The sequence below is a fragment of the Thamnophis sirtalis genome, unplaced genomic scaffold, assembly GCF_051295495.1.
Source record: "Thamnophis sirtalis isolate CommonGarterSnake01/CBP01778 unplaced genomic scaffold, rThaSir2_p1.2 scaffold_10, whole genome shotgun sequence".
In the NCBI taxonomy this organism is placed as follows: Eukaryota; Metazoa; Chordata; class Lepidosauria; order Squamata; family Natricidae; genus Thamnophis; species Thamnophis sirtalis.
In genome coordinates this window covers 50,546,612-50,571,549 of record NW_028261390.1, presented here as the reverse complement: position 1 = coordinate 50,571,549, position 24,938 = coordinate 50,546,612, and the positions used below count along the sequence as shown (strand labels likewise).

Genomic DNA, 24,938 nt, shown 5'->3' with positions numbered 1-24,938 from the left:
GATGAAGGTAGGTATGGCAGAAGAATAGATCTACTATCTTTTCCTTGAACTTGTTGCTGTTGGAAACAACTGGTATGTAAATTTTCTGAGTATTGTATGGTTTTCAACCTATCTCAAATATTACATATATTTTAAATATATTTTAAAACATATGCTTATCCTGAATGACCGGAGGGACTTAAAGGATATATGCATATTTGTAATCCCAACATTAGAATAGACTAATTCAGATTAAGTGAAATGATTTATATACTACAATCCCAAATTTTCTAATTTCCCAACCGAATGTCAGCTTCACTGTTCTACTGCTAACTGACTTTAGATGAGGGTGAAGTAAAACAGTAATTAGGTGCAGAGGAAGCTCAGAAACTGGGCTGCTTGACTGACATATTCTACTTGCCTGAGCCAGCCAATCAGTAGAACTCTTTGCCTGCTGTCCACCTTGTATGACTTAACAACCACTTCTGTCTTACTTAGCAAAACCACATGTGTGTGTAGCATGGGTGCTCTTTGTAAGAAAATTGATTCTCTTGAAAATAAGTGTAAAATATATTTTACCATGTATTTAAAAATTTAAAAAAATGTTTTCTGGAATAGGTAGAGAGACTTCAAATGTTAAATTCAAGTCTACATTCCAACAGCCAGAGCCAAAGGTCAATATGGTGTTTAAGAAAGAAAAGCAGACATATGTTTAAAATTAAGGAATATGGCATCTCTGAAATGCATCATAGCCTAGGAATTTTCCATAGCAGAATTCTTTTGTAGTTCCTTCTCATAAACACTGCCTTCTATTTTTTTATTACAGCATATAGGGGCGACACTTATTTTTATTATATTTAGAACAACCAGGACTCAGAAATAATGAGTAATCTACTTTAAATAACTCTGAGGTCTACTAATAGATTCCAATCTACCTCTTGCTCTCCATTCTTCTCAAATACACCCATAATGCTTATTTATGAATAGTATGTGGCATAGATTTGCACTATATGTAGGGCTTGAGACAAATTACTTGTTTGTTTAAAGCATTTATACTGAACAGTTACACATTAATAGACAAATTTAAATATCTAATTTACTATCAGACCAGTCAGCCCCATGAAACCAGGACAGTCTGGGGTAATATAGCTATGGTTGTTTCCATAGGTTTTCACTGAAAAACCTTTTTTTGCCTCCAAACATGGAGGAAGCAAGAAATATAAAATATGGGAAATATCTTATATCACTTATACAAAAAAAGGAAAGAAAAAAACTAAACAGCAATTTAAACTCAGGCATCCATTTAATCTGGGGAGCATTAGGACATTTAATATATGTGGCCAGATGATACCCTCCGGGGGATAACCTGGCATAATAATTGTCTGATGGAAAGTCTTAGGCTATCCTAATCATCTTATCACAGTATAATCTCCAAGACACAAACTGGCACCAAAATGGTACATTTAAAATAGTGTATGCTTTATTAGAAAACACAGCAGCAGGAAAAAAATACAGATGGGTGACGTATGAGCCATGGTGGTGCAGTGGTTAGAGTTCAGTACTACAGGCTACTTTTGCTGACTGCTGGTTACTTGTAATTTGGCAGTTCAAATCTCACCAGGCTCAAGGTTGACTCAGCCTTCCATCCTTTCAAGGTGGGTAAAATGACGACCCAAATTGTTGGGGGCAATATGCTGACTCTGTAAACCGCTTAGAGAGGGCTGTAAAGCACTGTAAAGCGGTATATAAGTCTAAGGGCTATTGCTATTTGCAGAAAGGGTTTGAAGTTCATTAGCAGCAGACGTAAAGGGACTATAGATAGTTTCCTCAAGAATGGAGATGGAGTTTCTGGAAAAATAGTTGTGAGATGAATCATAGGAAGCTTTGCACACATCCAAAATTATCTAACATAAATTAACACTCTTTCCCATTGGCTCCTTACTACCTATGGAAGCCAGAGTAGGTTGAATTTATTCAGCCACTCCATCTTTGAGTGGGCTGGTTTTCTTCCCACTACTATGTTGCTCTCCGAAAGACTGAAGAGAAATATCTAGCAGGGTCCTCTTTCCTGTTTTACTTGAGGGAAGAGGAAGGAGATACATTTTCTCAAGCTGTACAACCAACTACATCTCTTGGGCTTCCTTCCTAGAAGTAGAACATGCGAAGATACCATCATTTGTGTTTGTGTGTGTTTGTGTGTGTGAGTGTGTGTGTATACACATTGATTTAATAGACTTGCTTCTAGAGACTTGCTTATACAGAGGTGGCCATTACAATCACGCTTAAAATCTTAAGTGAGGCAACAAAAAAAGAAAATAGAACTAAGGAGAAAAAACAAAAGCAAAAATTCTTCTGTATAAAGTCTCAGTGTTAAGATAAAACTGACAACAGCTAGCTATAATTTTAAAGCTATCATACTGCCAACAATTGGTCTCACCATGATGAGAAAGGAAAAAAGCTAATGGGTTTGCTTAACAAACCAAGTGTTTGCTTTACAATAGCAGTATTCACTTAACAACCACCACGAAAAAGATTATAAAATTGGGTGCCATCATGTGTTGACCTGCTTTATGTCTGTCATTATTATACCACTGAAGCTACGTTCGATTTGATTTGAATGATTTGAGGGAATCTATTGACCATCTTGCAGCCTATTCTATTTCACAGGGTAAAAATATGAAAGGAGGATAAAACTGGAGAGTAACTGTTAAAACTGTAGTTGCAGTACAATATGCTCTAGGGATCAGCCTCACAGCTGTGTGGGCTGCCTGAGCACCTTGACTTCATCTGTAGAGCTTTTGGTGTCCTTCTTGCCATGGTTAGATCACATCCTGATTACTATGGGATTATCTGGTGCTACTACCCACTACGGAAGCTAGACCTGTTAGTTTGAGCCACATGCAGCTACTGATGGATCTGGATTTCAGAGAGAACTGGGGTTGTTCCTGTTGGTCTGTTGCATGATCTATCCAAGGCCTTAATGGTGGCTTGGAATGGGGGAGGGCAGTGGAGGCTTTTGATCATATCCTTATGGGATTACTTTTCCCTCTCGTGGAACAGATCCCTCCCTGTAATTTACAGAAGCGATACAATAGACATCTAGAGCAGTAGTTGAAGCGATACAATAGACATCTAGAGCATTGCTGGTGATCTACAAGGGATGAACTTAACCATACATGGGTTATTGCCGTGATTAAGGCTTTCACCTACCTCAGAGTGTTAACAATGGCGAAGTGCCATTTTCTGCCCTTATTACATTGATGGCTAGCTGTCCTACACTCCTGTTTGACACAGTCTCTCTTGGCTAAAGGAACTCAGAGAGCCCTTTGTAGGGCTATGTGTAAGAACCTGTTAAAGTTTGCTCACAATTGGTTGCCAGCCTTGTTATAGCTCCAAAGCTATAATGAGTAAAGTATATAATAATAATAATAATAATAATAATAATAATAATAATAATAATAACAACAACAACAACAACAACAACAACAACTCCGCCGTTGCCGGTCCCAAGCCCGGATGAGAAAGGAGGAGGGTTGGGGTCAGGTTGGCAACTGGCCCCATAAAAAACCCCGCCAACCCATCATACAATATGGTGAAAGAAACGAATAAAATTTTTATACCGCATTGGTCGTCGCGCGGGTTAACAAGGGCCGTGGCGGATGTTGGGGTCCCTGGACATCCGTCAACAAATGGGCTACAAGTGGACCAGCCAACAAAATGACAAAAATATAGTGCAGATGAAAACCGTGCCATAATGGCCTATTACTACAACTCAGAGCCAGAAAAAAAGAGGTTATTTAAAGCGAATGTATGAATTATGGAAAGAACAATATCCAGATTCAAATGTTAGTGAAAATACCAGGACTTAAAAATCGAAATTCAACTATTATGGCACAAACCAGCAGTGGTAATTCCAGTGGTAATTGGCACACTGGGTGCTATTCCAAAAGCACTGGAATTACATTTAAAACAGTTAAAAATTGACAAAATCACCATCAGTCAAATGCAAAAAGCCGCACTGCATGGATCTGCACGCATATTACGAAAATATGTTACAACGTCCTAGGCCCCTGGGTGAGGCCCGACTAGTAACCAATGCCAAATCCGGCGAAACAACTGGCCGCTGTGATACAATTGTATAATAATAATAACAACAAAAAACAACAATAATAATAGCAGCACCCAGTGTGCCGATTATCCATGGCATAAACCAGCAGTGGTAATTCCAGTGGTAATCGGCACACTGGGTGCTATTCCAAAAGTACTGGAATTACATTTAAAACAGTTAAAAATTGACAAAATCACCATCAGTCAAATGCAAAAAGCTGCACTGCTTGGATCTGCATGCATATTACGAAAATATGTCACGACATCCTAGGCCCCTGGGTGGGGCCCAACTAGTAACCAATGCCAAATCCAGCGAAACAACTGGCCACTGTGATACAATTCTGTTGTTGTGATGATAATAATAATAATAACAACAACAACAACAACGATGACAGCCATTTATTTTGTGAGAAAGATAACTAAATAATATGAAATATAAATAAAAAATATGCACAGTTTGGACTTGGGGAATGGTGGCATATAAATACAATAAATAAAGGATACAATAATAAAATCAAGAAAATAACCCCCTATTGAAAGGAAGAGATAGTTATCCAGAGATTATATCAAAACACATTTCTTAGGCATTTGGACTAGATACATCATTTTGCATGCATACTGTATGCTAGTTTAGTAGCTCAACAGTTCATCATAATGCTAAATAAAAAATATGCTGAATCCTTAGTATCATATATATTGAGTTGAGTAGTCTATATGGCATTCCTTTCATAGCCATCAAAACTTATTGTACTTAGAAAGCCTGGGTGAGTCGCTATTGTTTTTATTAATAGAACTCTGTTCCTTCTGGAATGTGAATTGAGAAAACATGTACTATTTTCATTCTCCAAGCAACTGTTGTTGAGTGACATTATCAGTTGCAATTATTAAATGGTACACTATGAAAACATTTAGAGCTGAAGGGTCAGATAATTGGGCATGACCATAAAAGGGAAAATGGTAGAGAGGGCAAACCTGATCCTTTATCAGCACACTTCAATACTTTAATATTTCTAAATCCCTGTGACAAAAAAATACCTAGATTTAATCAAGACTTTTAAGTTTCCACTTTTTTAAAAAAATAAACAATTAGTCTGAATTTCCAAGCCTTCTCTGGCATATCTCCTCTGTCATTTATTTTCCTGATAAGGAATAGTTGGGGAAAAAAACTTGAGCAGAGTTTATTTTTCCTTCCTGCCTATATTTCAAATCAGTACATGAACAAAAAACTGTAAATAAAAGAAAGGGAACAGAAAAAAAATTGCACTAGAGCACTGCTAGAGGAAAATAAAGCTTGGGAATATAGAAGTACATGTGTAATCTTAAAAAATATAGAAAACTGTAAAACTTCCATATTCAATATTTATGCCTAGAAAGATTAATAGCATGCAATTTATAGAAATAATTATAAATTATTCTTATAAAAGATTTGAGGGATCACACAAGGAATTCCATATATATCATACAAGGAACTCCATATGTCCATATTTTCTCACTAAGTATGTTCAAGAAAACACAGCTTATATGTCTTTGTATGTGGACATTGAGTTTTGTAAAGATTCATTTGTATTCACTATTATATGATACTTGTTAATACACATTGTTTATAACATGTGATATTAATATATTTATGAACTTGTGACCAATTCATTTATATGATGTATTTCCAAAAGATTTCCCACCAATAATCAAATTGGGAGGTCTGCTCTTCACTTTTAGTTTTCATATTGTTGTTAAGCCACTTCATTTACTAGCTAACATAATAAACATGTGCATGACTTAAATTTTACACTACGTAAGTTGTTTGAACTGCAAGGTCTTACATCTGCCAATTTTTCAAATTTTTTCACTCTAGGACCCACACAATATTTTCCTATCCATCACAAAAATCTTCAGGTATGAAATGAATTAAGTTCACTTCCATACTTAGTCAAAATAATGCATCTTTAGGGCTTTCTTAAAGGTCACCGGAGATTCTTAGACCTCTTACTGCAGCAGTCCCCAACCTTTTTGACAGCAAGGACCAGTTTTCTGGAAGACAATTTTTTCATGGACTGGAGTGGTGGGGGTTTTACTTCTGCTTGCTTGCACGCAGTTCATTTCCAGCTGTGTGGCCTGATTCCTAACAGGCCAAGGACCGGTACCAGCCCGAGGGACCCATCTTACAATATTTTGGTTGAGTACTTACAGAAGTTCAAACAGCAACTCTAAGCAGCTCTTCCCCAAAGTCCCCCAAAAGTCTTAATGAGTAGTAGTGATCATGTAGAACAAAGTACTCTCTGGGCTGCTTTGGATGGAGGCTTCTAAGGGTGTTCAAGATAATTATTTATATTATGCTGCAAAGCTAACTGGGAACCAATCCAATCATTTTAATAGTGGAATAATCAGTCTTAGTCACTCTAGAGATCAACCAGTTTAATTGACTAGTTTATAATAAACTAGCATTAAAACTCATTGTAAGAAAACATACCTGAGACATATCTCAGCTGAACTTAATAGGAATATACTTTTTCAAGTATTCACACTATAGAGTGGCATTGTTGTATAAGAACAGTGATGGTGGACAAGATTTATTTTGCTTGTTTTTAGCAGATAAGCGCAACACATTTAAGTGGTATCATAAGGCATTCAGTAGTTTTGTAAAATAGAAGAGTATGGGGAAGGAATCACTTGAGATATCAATTATGCAATTAATATGTTTACATTTAATTGATATAATTGAACTTAGTATATAGGACTATCAGATCTGGGATGCAAAACTCCAGATGGTCACTAGATGGCAATACATAATAGGTGGCATATTTGCCACCTAATTCTGGTACTCCTATTATTAGGTTGGAGAAAATACCAGGATCAAAAGTCAGAGTTGAACGGAACCTCAGAGGCCCTCTAATCCAACATAGTGCTCAGTACAGATCCACTAAGCATTTCAGACAGTCACCAACATCTTTTCAAAGTTATCAAGCAATAAGGAACACAGCACCATGAAACACAGCTCCATGAAACAACTTATTTGATTGGTTAACAGTTCTTAACATTAGAAAGCTCTCTAATATCTAACCTGAATTTATTTCCCCTTAATTCCAACATATTCCTCTCAATCTTTTGCAGGCTAAACATATCCAATTCCTCAAGCTGCTCTTCACGTTACTTTGTGCCAACCTCCTCAGCAGACATTCTTGGTCACCTTCCTATTGTGAATCAAATATTAGCAGATCCCTTTGTTTCTTCTTTCACCTTCTGACAAATGAAGTTGTCAGTAAGGGAATACAGGAATTATTGGACCTCTGCCTCTTCACAGTTAGATTTCCAGCTGGAATTTGGAAACCTTTCATTGTTGTCATCATATGCCTTCTTTGAAAGTGGGGTCATCTATTAAAGAAAAGCCATATCTTCTGCTTGCCCAAACCATCTATAATAAACTTACAGAAAAATTTACTTTTGTTTCTCTAGGAGTATCTAGATGGAGTCTGATATGAGTTTTATTCTGTTCATCAATTTGATCCAGTTCAAACCTTTTGGGAAAACTGAATCAACTTGATTCACTGCTTCAGTTTGATATGACATTCTGTTTTGCTTCAGAAATAACATTTAATTTGACATTAAATTAAAGCATTTTCAAATTGAATGAGAATTTTCCTATAGTCTTATAAATAATATTTCCTGCCTCGTAAAAATATTTTTGCATGCTATGGAGAAATTTGTATTTTTAAAGGTAAAGTGTTGATTATAAAACAGGCATATACATAGAAATACTCTTACAACATTGATGACCAATTGTGCATGTATTGTGTACAAAGCAATAGTCCAAGAATTAAAATAGGATTCATTCTTCTGATAATATATTATTAATGGGAGACACATAGTTTCAGAGCAACCATGAGTAGAATCTGGGATATATGATAGAAAATTTCTCCCCAAATTGACATTCGTCTTAGGAATTTTTTCATAAAGGTTAAACATTCATAAATTCATTATATTCTACCAAAAGATATGTTCTCAACATTTTAGCATTTGCCCATACTGTTAATTATTGCTGTCAGTTCCCAGGCAACACTTGTTCATAAGAACCTGCATTAAGTTACATATAAATTATAATCTTGCTAATTTAATCGTTTTGCTACATACTTGTCAGATCTTTTTGAATATTAGAATATATATTTAAAATATTTATGATTTGCTGTGTTTTTAAATTTTAACACAACAGACAAAATAACTGTATATATCCATTGAATTGACTCCTCAATTCAAAGGCTTGTACGGGGAGTTTATTTGGCAATAATAAGAAAGCCCTGACATCCCCCCCCCCCCAAGATGTATAGACTACAATGCAGCCTATGAGATTTCCTCGTAGTCTCCCATCCAAGAACCTACATACAGTTATGGGAGAAGAGACTGTCAAAAAGTCAGCTATAAATCTAGTATAAAACTATATGGCTATTTATTAGAATGAAATAATTGGCTATTCTAAATTCAGCACTTACTAATAATTCTGAAAGATTGCAGTATTGCTTGCTATATATATAGAAGTAAGACTTGAGGTGGATATTAACTGAAAAGATGATTAATTAAATTTTGGAAATTTTATTAATGCCAATTATTAGTATATTTTATAGAAAATTAATAAATATATATTTACAATACACAAAGAATAGAAATAGTAGATTCTATCAGTTTCATTTAAGTTCTTTCCTATTAAATGGTCTGCTATACATGAGGAGCAGAACACTGCATGAAGACAACTGATACTTCTGAGTGTAAAAACAAATGTAGGAATGCAGATAACAAAAATCGATATGGATAGTATGGAGAACAAATGCTTAACAAGGTATTTTTATAAACCTGGCAGATCAGTAACAACAAATAATAGAAAGAAGCATACCTTGTCCTTGAGGAGTTCCATAAAACTCAGCAGCTATTCTCGCTGCCTCTTTACGATTCCCCTTTACAATATAGAAATGACTGAGTATTGCAAGACTGATTTTTACAAAAAGTTTAAAGCAGAAAAGTGAAAGTATTGTAAAGTAGACATTGGATAGTTGCTGGGCAAAAGGCCGATTTTCCTCTACAACAGTCATTGCTGCACAAGTGTCTTTGTCAGTGTTTAGAAACAGCTCTGAAATATGTTGCTAAGATCATATGGCTCCAGCCAGACACTCCTAGGGAACAGCTGGTCCTGAGGAAAGAAAATATCAGCTGGTCATGATGTGTGCAGCTCAAAATATGAGGATTATTTATACTGTAAAGAGCATTGAGTTCAGTAGCACTCCCACTAGCTTGGTGGTATTCAACTGAAGAATACATACAAACAGCTTCAAGAAATCAATTATAAGGGGCTGGTTTAAAAGGATAAGTGCAAGTACATCAGCTTTTGTGCTGTTGAAGAATGGATCTCAAATTGTATTATTTACATTATATAACGTCAGAAGGAAGAGCAGCCAAAAATGTACCATTCTCAGTTCAGCTAGCATTCAATTCTCTTTCTCAAGATATTCTAGCTCCCGTTGTTCTTTTTAAGTATCCTGTATCCATGAGAACTTCTGCTTCATTGATCAGCTATACACATTTGAATAGCATAAAGCATATTAAAATGCCCCTTATGAGCTGTCACTGTTGTTTTAAATCTTTGGCCTAGATGAGAATGTTCTCAATGAGTTACTCATACAGATACAAGTATACCTACTCTGATACAGGATTGTCTATTCTTATATTGCTGTGCATAGTCATGGTTTTTCTCCATGGTCTTAATTTTACTCACCAGAATTTTAGACAGGATTCCTTAATACCCTCAAAGGATGGTATGGCAGTTGATGCTGAATAGATCTTTTTTTTGGCTACATTCTACTGCTTATTTTATTATAATTTTAAAATGTATATGGGATCCTTCAAAATGAAATTTTCCTTGCAACTTAAGCTGCTGAAAATTCCAATAACAAAGGTTATTGCACAGTAAAAGATTAAGGAAAAATTAAATAAAAGAAGACCAAACTAATGACAAAAGATATAGTTACCAGCTTCAGAACTAATAATAAAGCTATTGTGGTGGATATTTTCTGCCTTTGGGATTGACTATCAACAGTTAATGAATCAGCAGTTAAGAAATATGCAGCAGATTAGCCCTTAGTTTCCAAGGCCTAGCAATGAAGGCCTTGGAAAAGATCAATATGTCAAGAGGTACCTATACCTACGAAGATCGGGATCATCCAGGCAATGTTTTTTGTGTAATGCTATATGGAGGCAAAAGTTAAGACTTTGGAAAACAAGACAAAAACAGTATGGCACTTCTGCAGACTCATGAGGATTCATACTGAGAGCCAGTTTGATCTAGTGGTTAAGGCACTGAAAGCAGGAAACCATGACTTCATGTCCAATTTAGCTATGAAAGCCAGTTGGGTGACTGCGCCAGCCACTCTTTCGCAGCCCAACTCACCTCCCAGATGGTTGTGGGGAAATGAGGAGAATGAAAGAGTATTCAATGTTTACTGCCTTGAGTTACTTTTATAAAAATAAATAAATACATACATGCTACAAATCTCTAAAATAGTGGGAAGAGCACTGTAGCAGAGATAGATGGCCACATGGTGAATTTTGGCCATGGAAAATTCTCTGGAAAAGGAGAGATAATGAGATTTGCCCACATGTAGCTTCTAAAGTAGCCTGTATGGATAAGATTTGTTGAATTTCATTTCTTAATTGCTTTTAAAAGTTTCCCCTTAACTGCTTTTTAGACACTTGGAGCCTTTGAAATGGCAAGTTCTAGAACACCAGGGGAGTTTCCTTCAATCCTTACTGAAAGTAATTTTAAATAAATGGTTAATAAAAATTTTTTAAAAATTATGTTAGAATGAACAAAAGGGTATTTAGAATGCTGATTTTAGGTTATAAATGAACTAAGACTCCAGATGAATTTGAAATAATTATAAAATAAATTAAGTAGTAATTGATTATAAGAATCTTCTAATGAAAAAATGATATTGTTTTGAATTCTTTAAAAAAAACATAAGATGGGGCTTTGAAGTTGGATACTAGAAGGAACCAGAAGGAACTAAAGAGTATAATTAAATTTTACTTACTAATATAGAATGGAGTAGATCAGTTGTATTAGAGGATATTTGTGAATATGGACCTATGTGTTAATTTTAAAAATGTCTGCCACTACATATACTGTAGATTGTGTTTAAAAGATATTATGGAAAAGGAACATGTTTTATTGGACAACACTGAAACTGATCTGAAAGCAGATATAAAAGTGACAGGTACAAGAATGATACAGAAAAAGACCATGGGATAATTTCCCCCAGCCAACTTCCTGTGGCTAACTCACCATGGCCAACTCGTCGCAGCCAATTCACCACAGCCATTTCACCTGGGACAACTCGCTGAGGGACAATTTAACAATTCTATTAAATTATAAAATAAAACATTTTAAATTTTGCCATTCACATTTCATTCTGTCCCTCCTTTTGCAGCCTTTTTAAAATGATTCTATTCCACCATTTCTTTGATATTAATGTAACTCTTGTCCCGCAGAGACTTGACCATGGCAAGTTGGCTGCAACAAATTGTCATAGACCCGGAAAAAGATGCTACAATGGATATACACATGAAATTTGCTGATAACTTAATAATCGAAATAGATTTATTCTCATAATTGCAAATACAAGCAAGATATGGAAAAGATAAGCGAGAGTTTTAATATGGGAAGCAGAGCTGATACTCATGGGAACAGAAGAAAAAATGATCAAGAAGTTATTTAGCTATCTATTACAAATTAGATTGGAAGAAGAAGAGGTTAAGGAAATAATGATAGCATAGGCAAAAAAATTTGGTTACATGATCAAGTTAGAAAAATGGCAACAACTACGGGAAAGGAATTATAAATTAACTATGTCAACAGCATATAAAGAAAATTTGTATAAAATGTTTTACAGATGGCACATGCCACTTTAAAGATTAGCAAAGATGTTTAAAGATAAATCACCAAAATGTTGGATATGTCAATAACTTCCAGGCTAGTACTATCACATGTGGTGGACATGTTCAAAAGCAAGGAATTATTGGATTGAAATAAGAACATGGTTAGACAAAATGTTACATTAAAGTATAGAGTTAAGACCACAGGCATTTTTATTGGGTATCTTAGCAAAGAAATATAAGGAAGAAGATACATATTTGATTATACATGTAACAACGGCAGCAAGAATTGTATTTGCACAATTGTTAGAAGTGTAAAAAAACACCAGACATTTTTTATCATACGTGGTGGACATACAATGAGGCCAAAAGATAATGGAAAATGATTCAATCATGGTTGGAACAAATGGTGGGAGATCAAATTTTGTTTAAACCAGAATTTTTTCTCCTAGGCATAATACCGGAGGGGTTTAAGAAAAATGTACTCTATCTAATTATACATGTACTAACTGCAGCACGCATAACTTTTGCGCAGTATTGGAAAAAAGAAAATACACCATCAGGGCTAGATACAATCAGAAAAGTGTTGGCCTGTGCGGAAGCAGATAGGCTCACTCTTGAACTTAAAAATAAAGGGGAATCAGAATATTTTGAAGTCTGGAACATATTTTATGATTGGTATAAGACAAGGTGACAAGACTGGAACAAACTGTATATATTGTGATTGGACAGAAGGATAGATAATGCACTAAATAGGCTAATAGTTAATGGCTGAGACTAATGGTGTATAATGCGAATGTATGGTCACTTCGACTCTGCGGTACTGCATTGTTTTAAATGTAAAAATAATAAAAAATATATTTTAAAAAAAGAATTGTATTTGCACAAAATTGGAAAGCAGATAAGATCCCTTTGGAAGGAAAGATAATTTTAAAAATTGGACTGTGAAGAATTGAATAGGTTAACTCAGAGAATAAAGGATATAGAGGAATCAGTATACTTCAAGACGTGGAGAAGATTTTATGATTGGTTAGAGAAAGAATATGAATAAGATAGAAAAGGAGACAAGAGAGAGGAATAGAAACTCAGACAACAAACTATTAAATGAAAAAGGGTGGAAGAGGGGGAAACTAAAAAAGTAGTAAAGTACTAATATATAAGTATATATTCAAAGAATGAGACACAGATAAAAAAACAAATTGGAAAATATAATAAGGAAAAGGGAATGTAAAATGGCAAATATAAAGTCAGAACCGGGTTTGCTGGAATACCATCCCAAAAATACACCAGATGGAAGAGGAAAATAGGCAACCACAACAATAGAAGAGAAAAGGAAGAAAGAGGAGAGGAAAGAGAAAGAAGAAAGAGGAAAGGAGAGGAAAATTGGGAGGGAAAGGAAGAGGCGGAGAGAAGGTATGAAGGGGAAAAGTTAGAGAGGAGTAGGGGAGAGGAAGGAGAAGGAAAGGGAAAGGAGAGGAGGAAAGAAGAAAGTAGAGAAGGGAAGGAGAAAAGGAAAGTAGGGAGGCAATAAAACAAAATAGGTGTATGGGATGGTAAGCAAAGCAATCCCGATGATATATTTTAATTTTTTATATGGAAAAATGAATGTTTAAAAGTGTTAAAATGTGATAAGAATAATAACTATGAGAATGTATACTTGTAAATGTGTGTATGAGACTAAAAATAAAAAAACTTTAAAAATAATAATAAATGAAATAATTTACAAATAAACCCCAAAAGTGATCTGGATAACTCTCCTATATTGGATTTACAAAAGTCTTGCTAAAGCTTTGAAGCGTTTTGTGGGAAGAGACAAAGAAAAAATGAAAACAAATAAATTCTAGAACAATAGTTGAAAGATGAAAGTTCAAGATTGTTAAAAGGCAATGTTGGTTTATATGATCAAGATTAAAATAGGTATGTTAACTCTGATAATCCTTATATATAGTATAAAGAGAATTTATAGTGTATTTGCATGATACACAGCTTTTTTGAGGTAAGAAACTTGTTTTAAGGGAAATCCACTTCAGTGGTTGACGGGTAAATGATGCTTCCAGTGGTGGATTACCATTTTTTTTTACTACTGGTTCAGGCACCCTCCTGGGCGCACTCACGCTCACAATGCTTCTGTGTATGCACGGAAGCGTCTAGGCCCGTGGGCGGAGCCTCCTGCCACCGCTACTATTGGTTTGGCCAAACTGGGAGCAACCCACCTCTGGATAGTTTCAATGTCTCTGATTTCATTCCCCTTTATCCCAAGCTGTCCTTTATTTGACATATGTTTGCATAATTCTGTCTTGGGGCAAGAGTTGCCAAGCATTCCAGCAATATCAGATCAGACAGGTGACTTATCTATACAGATAATGCTCGACTTCCAACAGTTTGTTGAGTGACCAAAGTTGCGGCACTAAAAGTGTAACTTACGATCATTTTTTACACTTTTAACTATTGCAGCATCACCATGGTCATGTGATCAAAATTCAGACACTTGGCAACTGACTCATATTTATGACTGTTGCAGTGTCTCAGGGCCATGTGATTACCTTTTGCGACTTTCTGACAAGCAAAGTCAATGGGGAAGCCAGATTCACTTAACCATGTTACTAAATAACTATAATGATTCACTTAACAATTGTTAACAAGAAAGGTTGTCAAATGGGACAAAACTCACTTAACAAATGTCTTGCTTAGCAACATAAATGTTGGACTCAATTGTAATCACACATTGAGGGCTACCTGTATGTGACGAAGGAAACAGGCTTTTAATCAGATCAAGGTCATAGAAGAAATAAATTTAGACTCTTAGCTACCCTTAGCTAAAAAAAGCATGACACCAATTGTATTTTGGACTTTTCTGCTAATTTCATGGTGGGAAAGAAGCAGCTGAAACATGGGAGAATAAGTTAAAGACAACAATAAAATTGTCTCACGTTAAGACTGTAGTGGAAAGGATAATTAATATTCACCAGAATGAAGAGGAAATTGCTCCAAGAAGAAAACTAACTGAAATACCACAAGGAGAATTAGCCAATCATTTATTCTGAAACTCATGGATATGTTTTCTCTAAAGATATTCTAATGTTCATCCCTCTTCCTACAAACTTTGGAAAAGTCTTCTTGAAAGTTTGGACTGAATTATTCCTTACAGATACAGAAAAGGCACTATTGTGTTCTTGGACACTCCGCTGCTAGCAAAGGAGGAACACTTTTTTTTCTTGCAGAATTACCTCATAAACATAATTTGTTGCAGAATCACACACCCAGATATGTTGTGACTATAGCCCTAAGAATGTACAAGTCAGCTGTCATCAATATCGTATGTCTATTGTTCCACTCAGTTTCCATCTGTCACTGGCTGGGTAGCAAAGAAATTGTTCACTGGTGTATCATGCCACATGGAATTTTCTGAGAGCTTTCTTTCCCCCTAGCATTAGTTTCCTCTCTACATGTAAAAAACGTTGGACTATTTTCTTTTTTAGTGGACTTCAGTTGTACTTCCTGCTCTGTACTCTGGTCTACCAGCTATTATCAGTGTGTATGTGTAATTATGTTTGTTATAGTTGTCTTTTTAGTAAAAGACAATTCCTTTGAGATGTTATTGAAACAGATTTTCCAGTAGTTTTCCAGTAGTGGTCAATATGTAATCATAGTCAGATCTTCAAAACCTATAGCTAAGAACTATTGCTTTAAAATATAAATAAGAAGCCAAAGAACTGTGTCTTTGTTGGCAAAACTTTAGGTACGTTAAGATAATCTGAGCTGTCGAGATCAACAGGAGATGGCAATTAATAGTTTTCTGCACTTCTTTGCTACCATCTGGTGTTTATTTGGAGCTTTTCTGGGCAACTTCTAAACCAGTTTAGTGAGATTGACAGGTGTTTCCCTTTAAAGCATATGAAAGGTTGAGAAAAATTAGAGTAAAATACAAAATCCATTTTATATGAGCCATGGTCACCCAGTGGTTAGAGAGTGCTGTACTGCAGGCTACTTCTGCTGATTGCCAGCTGCTGGCAGTTCAAATCTCACCAGACTCAAGGTTGACTCAGCTCTCCATCCTTCTGAAGTGGGTGAAATGACCCAAATTGTTGGGGGAAATATGCTGACTCTGTAAATTGCTTAGAGAGGGCTGTAAAGCAGTATATACGTCTGAGTGCTATTGCTACTATAACTTTATATATGCTTTATATTTGTGAGATATATAACCCCCCCCCAAAAAAAAATCTTTCAGCTCATGGAGTTTTTCTCCCCCAAAAGTATTTAGGATTACATCTATAGTCTTAACACTTACTTTGGCAAGCATAAAGGTAGCACCACCGGTTCCTGGAAAACTATTTGCTTCCTTACTCGATTTCCATAGTTACTTTTGACACCATGAGAAACGACAGTATTAATGCATTGCAGTACTGTATTAAAAATATATATATTTTTAAAAGGAATATAAAGTTCCATTATTTAGTAAGCTTGCAACCGAACTCTCCACACCGAAGTTGGATTTCTTTTCTCTTTAAAACGCATTTTATTGTGCTGAGAAAGATAAGTAGCTGCGTTCCCTGTCGAAAACTTGCCATTTCAATGTCAGCATGTTTAACTGGGTTACTGCAGCAGTGAACATAGCCGGGAGGGGGGGGAGCTCAACCACAACTTCACAGTAAGCTCCTCCTCGCTATTTTAGATTGAGGCAGGTCCTCCCCAATAAGCTGCGCCCAGTGTCTTTCCAGGAGCATCCCAGAAATAAACGAAAGCAAGGCAGTTAAGAGCCTTTTGCGTCGCAAGGGGGTGAACTTTCCGCTACGACCCTGCTCGTGGCAACAACCCTTTCCGAGGGAGAGAAAGAGGCCGTTCACGGGCGGTGCAGACGGTGTAGAGAAACTCCGCCTTCTCCAACCAGCGCCTTCCCAAATGAGTTAGGGTAAATAAAAATAGTCTCCAATGAGCCTTAATGCGTTTGGAGTTTTTAGTTTTCTTAGCAATCATTCCGAAATGACTTGACATTGTTTCCCCAATGCTGTTAAGAACTCCATAGCAGCGAAGCAAGCGATCTCAAAAATAAACCTGGGGCTGTATCAAGGGCAAATACCCTGGATTTCCCTATCTGGCAAAAGCTTCCTTACTCAATTCGGCGTTCGCGCAGGTCGCGTCTGGGGTCACCTAACTCAGCTTGAAAGCAGTATTTCGCTTCAGGCGGACTTCCGGTCACTCTTAACTTTGCTATCTCTATGGAGGAAATGGAGCGAAAGATGGATGCTGAGGCTCATGGGACTTGTAGGCAGTGGAATCGAGAGGGGAATTTCCGCCTATGGGCGGGCTGAGGCGGACGAGTGCTCGTTGGGCCCTCCTCTCGCGGGGTGGTTGGGCGGGTTCGTTACCAGGCAAGGTGCTACGTTTGGCCTCCCTTTCTCTTCAATCGCAGGCAGCGGCAGTCCCAGCGGCAGCCTTTTCCTTTCAGATTCAGGTCCTCGTGCCTCTGCCTAACTCGAGCCTGCCTGCCTCCCTTTCCGTTACTCCGGAGCTGAGGCCTGTCCTTCCCGGAGGGCAAGAAGCAGCAGCAGCAGCAACGGGCAATTAATTGCTAGCTCGTACGCGTGTGTGTCGTGAGGGCTGGAGGGACGGCGGGGAGATGAACACCGTCCTAACTCGAGCCAACTCGCTCTTCGCCTTCTCGCTGAGCGTGATGGCGGCGCTGACCTTCGGCTGCTTCATCACCACCGCTTTCAAAGAGCGCTCCGTGCCCGTCAGCATCGCCGTCTCCCGTGTCATGCTGTGAGTGTGTGGATGAGGGCGGGCAGCGGCACAGGCGGCCCTTCTCTGTCCCCAGAGACGGAGATCAGCAGCCCTTGTTCCCGCGTGAAGAGGGGGAAATGGAGGAAAAACACAATCAGATGCGCGTTTCTGCTCCTCAGAATTCTTTAGGGCGTTTGTGAGTCTTTGTGGAACCATGATGCTTCGGCTGCTCCGGCTGCTCCAGCTGTCATAGAGTGACCTGAGTTTTCCGGCTGCTGAGTTGCATTGTGGAGTAACGCCCCCCCCCCGCCTTTGTTTAATCCGTTTTCTAAATTTCTGTCCTTGCCCGGTGCTTGCTTTTAATATAAAGCCTTTATATAGTCTCTCAGGAGTTGATGGAGAATAATACTGAGAACAGCCTCTCCTCCTGGTTGGTTGTTGACTTACATATTATTCCACTCCTTTAATCTATAGCTGCTTAGTTCACATTTAAAGGAACTCTATATATTGCCCTTGCAAACTTCTCTAGCTCTTTATTTCCTGTCAGTTAGGTCTTTAATCTAATTTTTCTTCAGATTGTCAGTTTCAGAAGTGTGGCCTTTCCTTCCTGTTCTGTCATTTCCTTTTTCTTTAAGCCAATGAATGAACAACACGAACCCTCCAGTGCTGTAATCTGCCTTCTGGCAAGCTCCCTTGAGAGAGTATGCACAGAAAGGCAATTCAGTTTAAACATCAGTTGCTGTTTATATTGACAGCTTATTGGCTAAGCATATCCCAGTTTCTAAGAAGTTAGAAAAGTGTAGGATGAGTGTTATTTTGTAATATATTGCTGCACTAGCAAAATAAATCCTATTTAGATACACTTTTCTGAAAATTTCAGTAGACACCCTTTGAACTATGGATTTCAGATCTCATATATATATAACATGGTTAAAGTGTGTCATGCTAATCACTGCATGAATGAAACAATGGAAATACAGAGAAAATACATTTATGATCTTTTCTTATAGTGAGCCATTTGGGTGAAAAATGTAAAAATATGTCCAGATTCTGATTGTATAGTAATAGTAAAAATTGTAAGTGCTAAGAAAACTAAATTATACGCTTGGCTATCACAGATATTAAATTCACATTTACTTGGCATGTTTTGAATAGGTTTTTTTTTAAACAGCTGCTTAATTTAATGTTGATTCCCAGTTAACTAGCAATTTACATTGTGTTGATTATACTGGATATTTATAATTGCTTGTTGATTATAAGAAATATTTAAGATATTTTACAAAAGCAAAAATTATTTTTGCCTACAAATCTACAAATAAATGTCACGCTTCTTAGGGTTATTTAACAGAATAAATTACATCTAAAAGAGACTGTTAGAAAGGAATACATGAATAATATTGAATAATACTTTTATTTTATTTCATAGAAAAAATGTAGAAGATTTCACTGGACCAGGCGAAAGAAGTGACCTTGGAATCATTACTTTTGACATTAGTGCAGATATCCTTTATGGCAAATGTTAGCATTAAGAGAATAGAATGTCTTATTAGCTTGAATAGAACAGGTAAACTGACATAAACTCTACCTCCTTCATTTGTAGCAAGCAGTGCGAGGGACACATCCTCCAAAATTGACAGATGTGAATATTAATGTGTGAACAAAACTCTATAATGTTTTTAATTTCAAATGTGATGGTCCATTCAGATGCTTATGAAGTTTCAAATTGGTTGTACTTGAAATCTTATATTGAGTTTTCCGCAATATGTAATAATGGGAACTGAACTCTTGGATTTTGTTTTCTCATTTATAAGAAAAAGTGGAAGCAATAGTTAAGCATAATTCTTTGAAGTCATAACCATAGAACTGAATACAGCAAAGATGCAGTAGTAGTAGATTTATTTCTATGCAAGTTTAGTGAACAATATAACATCAATATTCATTTCTTTGGCTATTGTTTTGACACTTTTTCCTGATGAATATTCTTACACTGCATACTTCCTGCATTTGACTGTCTGCTAACAAAGTTCAATGAACAAAGTAACAAAGTTTTGCACATGGCAACTTGAAAGTTCAGCAACATAATAGCATTGTTATTAATCATGTTTGGAAAAAAGGAGGAAAAATAGTCAGTTGCATTCATTGTAAATAGCAAATAATGCAAAAAAAAAAAAAGGAAATAGCACAGAATTTAAAAAGCAGAAAAATTGAAAAATAATAATCTTAATACCAACTAGATAACAGTCTTTTTTCTTAAGTACATAATGATTCTCATGCTTTCCCCCTTTTCCTCCAACTAGGTCTAATCAATGGCAGGAACAGATCTACTTGCTGTTTCATTGAATAATACCAGTCTCTATGGCATTGAGGTTTTTTTTTTTTAAAAAAAGCTAAGTACAGGATACTAGGGTGCTCAAAACACTATGTAATGAAATTATCTTTTTCAGTTCCCAAATCAAAGTAAACTTGTGGACTGTATGTTCTGAACTCGTTGAGAATATTTTGTATACTTCTTGTGAGCACTTTCTCTTTTTTCATTTATACTCTTACCAGCTTGTAACCAGCAGGGCTTTAGGGCTTGTTGAAATGCTTTGAGTTTGAATAATGTTCTGGCTTGCCAATCTGTATGTATAGTTTTTTCTTTCTTTAAATAGCAGCTTGGCTTGTTGAGATTTGTACTGAATGTGAATGTTTGAAAAGAATCATATTCTGAAACAGCATATGTTCCTTACCTTTTTCACATCTGCAAAGTATATTTGATTGGAACGTGAAACAGTTATTTCTATATTTATCAGCAGAATATTCAACAAAAAACAATGTAAGTGTGCATTTAACAATGTATAAATGGGAAATCATACTAGATTTCATGCTATTAGAATTACTGATCTGCATAACAGTAATACATGGACAGATATTTTACATTCTCCTCAATCATTAAAATAAAATGTAAAATATATTCTGGCAATAATTAAAAAGCAGCAGTTGATTACATTTTGAGGTTGTTCTTTGATAGACAATTACGTATAATGCATTGCAATTTGCACCATTTCATTTCCCTGAATTAATTATTTATTTATTTAGGAGAATTTATATGGCTGCTCACTCACTGTCAGTGACTCTGAGTGGCTTACAAAAATAGACTATAAAATGTGTATAAAAGTTTATCCATATTCTGAAAATTAATTTACCTGACAGTTCTAGCTTGAATACTGTTTGAAAAATTTTCTTAATAGAAAGGAAGCAATTTGGATTTCATGTATTGGCATTACAATACCATCTAACTTCTGTTTCCAAAATTTAACTCTATCTTAATCAGAAAGGACAGCAACATTTTATATGATAGAGATTAGCCATTTAATCCTTCAAATGAGAGGGCCCCAAGGGATCACCACAGCCAACCATCCTCTCTGCGTCCCCTTGCACTGCTACCACTACCAGTCTGCCATGTTAGAAAGTTTGGAGACTTCTGTGTGTGTGTGTGTATATGTATGTATGTATGTATGTATGTATGTATGTATGTATGTGTGTGTGTGTGTGTGTGTGTGTGTATATATATATATATATATATATATATATATATATATATATATATATATATATATATATATATATATATTACAATCTGTAGTTCACCATGACTTATTAAGGAGATGAGTGACATATCAATTTAATAAATTAATTAATACCTAATCTTTCTGTTTATAATATTATGGCTTGAATCATGATACTATCCATAGCATCATTGCAACTATTTATAATTTTTCTTCATTTATTACAATTTTCCCATGACACTGTTTCCTTTCTTTATTAAAAATACCTTTCGTTAGAAAAAAGTTTCTAATATGATACTTCCATACTTTTGTACATTTTGCCAGATACTGCTGTATTTGCATAGTAAACGTGTAAACATTTATTTAATTTCATTTTCTGAATAATATTGTAAGCAACTTTGAGTAAGGTACACCTACTGTAATAATGTTTTTCATAGTGCTTACTTTTATACTAATATCTCAAAACAAATAGGCTTTAGCATTAAGCATTTAGTTTATTTCTTTATTGATTTTTTATGATGCTTCCAGAGAAATTATATAGAAAAAAGTATGGCTACTGTTGTTATATGTAGGTTCAACCAAATCTGTATATCCAGAGAAAGACAGTATATAACAATGTATATAACATAACAATGTATGCTAGATGAAACATTTTTAATCTCTTTGGTGATGCTATAGTTTTGCTGAAATAAGCAGTAGTTGCTTTTTGGCTCAGAAAAACAGTTCTAATTCTAGAAACTCTTAAGATAATATTTTCAAGTATTACTTCCAAGCTTTTAATGGTCCTAGAAAATGCTGCATTTCAAGAGTGCAAGAGTAACCTGCAAATTGCATGTGGCCTCCTTTTTTTAAATGACAATTTTATTGATTTTCATGTAGAAGACGCACATAAAATCAGAACTTATAAAAAGTATTAAAACAATTGAAGGTAAACCATGCATATAACAGGTATAAAATAATGATCCTGCAAAGAAAAGCAAGTAAGTGAGAAAACAATACATTAGTAATAAGATTTTTAGCAGTGCATTTTTTTCTTCTTTTTAAAGGTTTTATGTACCTATTTTTAATCATCATTATTTAGAATATGTCCCTTCAGCTCTCAATTGCCTGTGAATATGTGAATAGGAAGCCCTTCAAAAAAAACCTTTTCTGCCTCTGTTTCAGTGGTTGCATACAGCTTGATATTAAACATATTTGTTTAATTTACCTGAAATTACTTTAAATGTTGCAGAAAAGATTTAAAAATTGCAGATTAATGTTCTACTTCCAAGTGTACTGCATTGTACTTACTAGCTGACTTTATTTAAAATTGTACTGTGAACAAAATCATCAAATGATGCTTTCTTAACATATATATTTTATATTGGTTTTGTTGATAATAACTTTTTAGTTTTTATTGTAGGCATTGAATCAAGTTGTCCTTTGGGACAAAATTATCTTGAGAGGAGATAGCCCAAAGCTGCTTTTGAAAGATATGAAATCAAAATATTTTTTCTTTGATGATGGAAATGGCCTCAAGTGAGTAAATTTCCCCTTATATTATTTATTGATATATATCCCAGAATAAAACTATAAGCAGTCATACAGTCTTCAACAGTATATTTCTATTACATCTGAGCCTCTTCAGCAGAATATATGTAATCCTCTAACAACAACAATTGGGACTGGAATTTTCATTGCTAATCAATGCACTTGTAAAGAGCATCATCATGTGATAGTATCACTTAACAATGCCACTTTTGGCAGTCCCCATTGCTGTGGTTAAGCAAGGATCACAAGTCATTAAGCAAGGACCTCCTTGATACTTCCTGCCAGCTTCTAACAAATGAAGTCAATGGATAAGCTGGCATAGCTGGGCCCCATGGGAATGACTGCTGCTTCTTGTGGGAAGGTGCACAGATAACTGCCACAGTGCTGCAGACTCATGTAATTCATAGCCAGCTTTTCAGCAGATAAAGTGTAGGAGAGCAACTTACAAGAGTAATTTCCTACCAGCTTCCCCATTAATTTTTCTTGTGGGAAGCTGGCAGGAAAGTCACAAAATGGTAATCGTGACCATGGGACACTGCAACTGTCAAAAGTGCAAGTTGGTTGCCAAGCACCTGGATTGCAATCACATAACAGTTGTTGTGCTGGAATGCCTAGAACTTTGAGGACTGGTCATAAGTACCATTGTTCAGCACTGTCATAACTTCGGACAGTTATTGAATGAGTGGTCATAAACTGAGGGCTATTTGTAAATAGATACTTTTTCTTTTGAAATAACTCACTATATTGACCATCTATTTATAAATGCTGAAGTATCTATTGAATCTAATATAATTTACAGAAGTTATCTTTATGTATTTTATAGACTTGCTTATGAATATTAAACTGACTATAAGTCTTGAATGTCTAGTGAGTTCCCCCGCATTACATGACCACAATAAAGAGATGAAAGTTTCATTGTTTCTCAATATGAAAACTGAACATTACAGTTCACAATCAAATTCTTATTGATTGGAATTAATTATTTTTTATGATGACATGCATATAAGGCTATGTAAAGCATTTAAAGGCATGTTTCATGAATTGTAAAGACACAAACAAGGTGCTTCTCAAAGGTCTGACACAGGTTGAGTTGCTTCAAGGACATTCCTGGGTATATGTACTTGTTTGTATACAGGCAGAAGCCTCTGAGTGAATGTGCATGCATGTGCATGAATAAATTAAGACCCTGGAATCAGCCATACCAAGTGTTCTAGAAACATTGATGCCTCAATATTTTGAGGGGCCCTTACACAAATGCCGTGTCATGACACACATCCTTTAAATGATTTGCAGAGCAGTTATGCATCATTTTACTTACTGTAGCTTTTCTTGTAGCTTAAAGTAATTAAATGTTTTTTTTTAACTCTGTTCTAATTGCAGGGGCAACAGGAATGTCACTTTGACTCTCTCATGGAATGTCGTACCAAATGCAGGAATCCTACCTCTCGTAACAGGAGCAGGACACATATCTGTTCCGTTTCCAGATACTTATAAAACGGCCAAAAGCTATTAAATTATTGGGCTGTACCTTGAGTAACATATTTTTATACTTGTACATTATAAATTTTATCAATTTTTAGTCTCTTGCCCGCTGCAATTCAAAGGTACTGTACTTAATTTCTTTAGGCTTAGCTGAGAGGGAGGGACATTTTGTCAGATTTGTTTTCAGTTAAAAAAGATAAAATTCCAATCTCGAGGAAAGGTGGTTGTTTAAATTTGAGCAAATGGTTTTGTGTTTACTATTGGGAGAAAAATACCTTTCTTATGAATAAACTTTTTGAAATCAGAAACAGTTTGGTTTTGGTATAGTATGAGTTATTTTTTCTTCCATTCTTCTATCTATCCATCCTTATTTGAAATTTCAGTATTGCCACCATGGCATATTGTTATGCAGAAACAAATTTTGAGTAACTAGTCAAACTGAGCATTTACTGAAACTCATTCCTTTATAAAAAAAGCTTTTATAAATGAAATGGAACATGAATAAACTTTCTTAAAATGATGCAGCATCCTTTTTAAAAGAAAAAAAAATACGTTACACTTTTTAGGAGTTGTATTCCGGATTGATATTGCTACAAAAAATTCAGGTGGCGTATTTTTGTGGAATCAATTTTGAATCTTAGGGCAAAGATTAAAGTAGCT

At 35.6% G+C, this 24,938-nt stretch overlaps 2 protein-coding genes across 2 annotated transcripts in view; one reads left to right on the top strand and one right to left on the bottom strand.

Annotated features, from left to right (window-relative positions):
* ASB5 (ankyrin repeat and SOCS box containing 5) overlaps window positions 1-16,459 on the bottom strand; it is a 34,985-nt gene extending 18,526 nt beyond the window's left edge. The window contains exons 1-2 of the mRNA XM_014055260.2: window positions 16,286-16,459; window positions 8,966-9,259 (exon numbers count right to left, since the gene is read on the bottom strand). Coding sequence (XP_013910735.2) covers window positions 8,966-9,161 — 196 coding nt within the window. The 5' untranslated portion in view covers window positions 9,162-9,259; window positions 16,286-16,459. The remainder of the gene's footprint in view (window positions 1-8,965; window positions 9,260-16,285) is intronic.
* Window positions 16,460-17,336: 877 nt separating this feature from the next.
* On the top strand, window positions 17,337-24,588 carry SPCS3 (signal peptidase complex subunit 3). Its single transcript, XM_087724565.1, has 5 exons — window positions 17,337-17,757; window positions 19,145-19,220; window positions 20,459-20,533; window positions 22,669-22,784; window positions 24,177-24,588. Exons 1-5 carry the CDS (start codon window positions 17,615-17,617, stop codon window positions 24,307-24,309), a joined length of 543 nt encoding a protein of 180 aa, XP_087580691.1. The 5' UTR covers window positions 17,337-17,614; the 3' UTR covers window positions 24,310-24,588.
* The last annotated feature ends 350 nt before the right edge of the window (window positions 24,589-24,938 follow it).

Excerpts from the sequence above, each read along its gene's own strand:
- SPCS3 (XM_087724565.1), top strand. The coding sequence starts at position 17,615 with ATGAACACCGTCCTAACTCGAGCCAACTCGCTCTTCGCCTTCTCGCTG. Across the intron at positions 17,758-19,144 it reads GCCGTCTCCCGTGTCATGCT|AAAAAATGTAGAAGATTTCA; the intron begins GTGAGTGTGTGG and ends TTTATTTCATAG. Across the intron at positions 20,534-22,668 it reads AATATTCAACAAAAAACAAT|GCATTGAATCAAGTTGTCCT; the intron begins GTAAGTGTGCAT and ends TTTTTATTGTAG.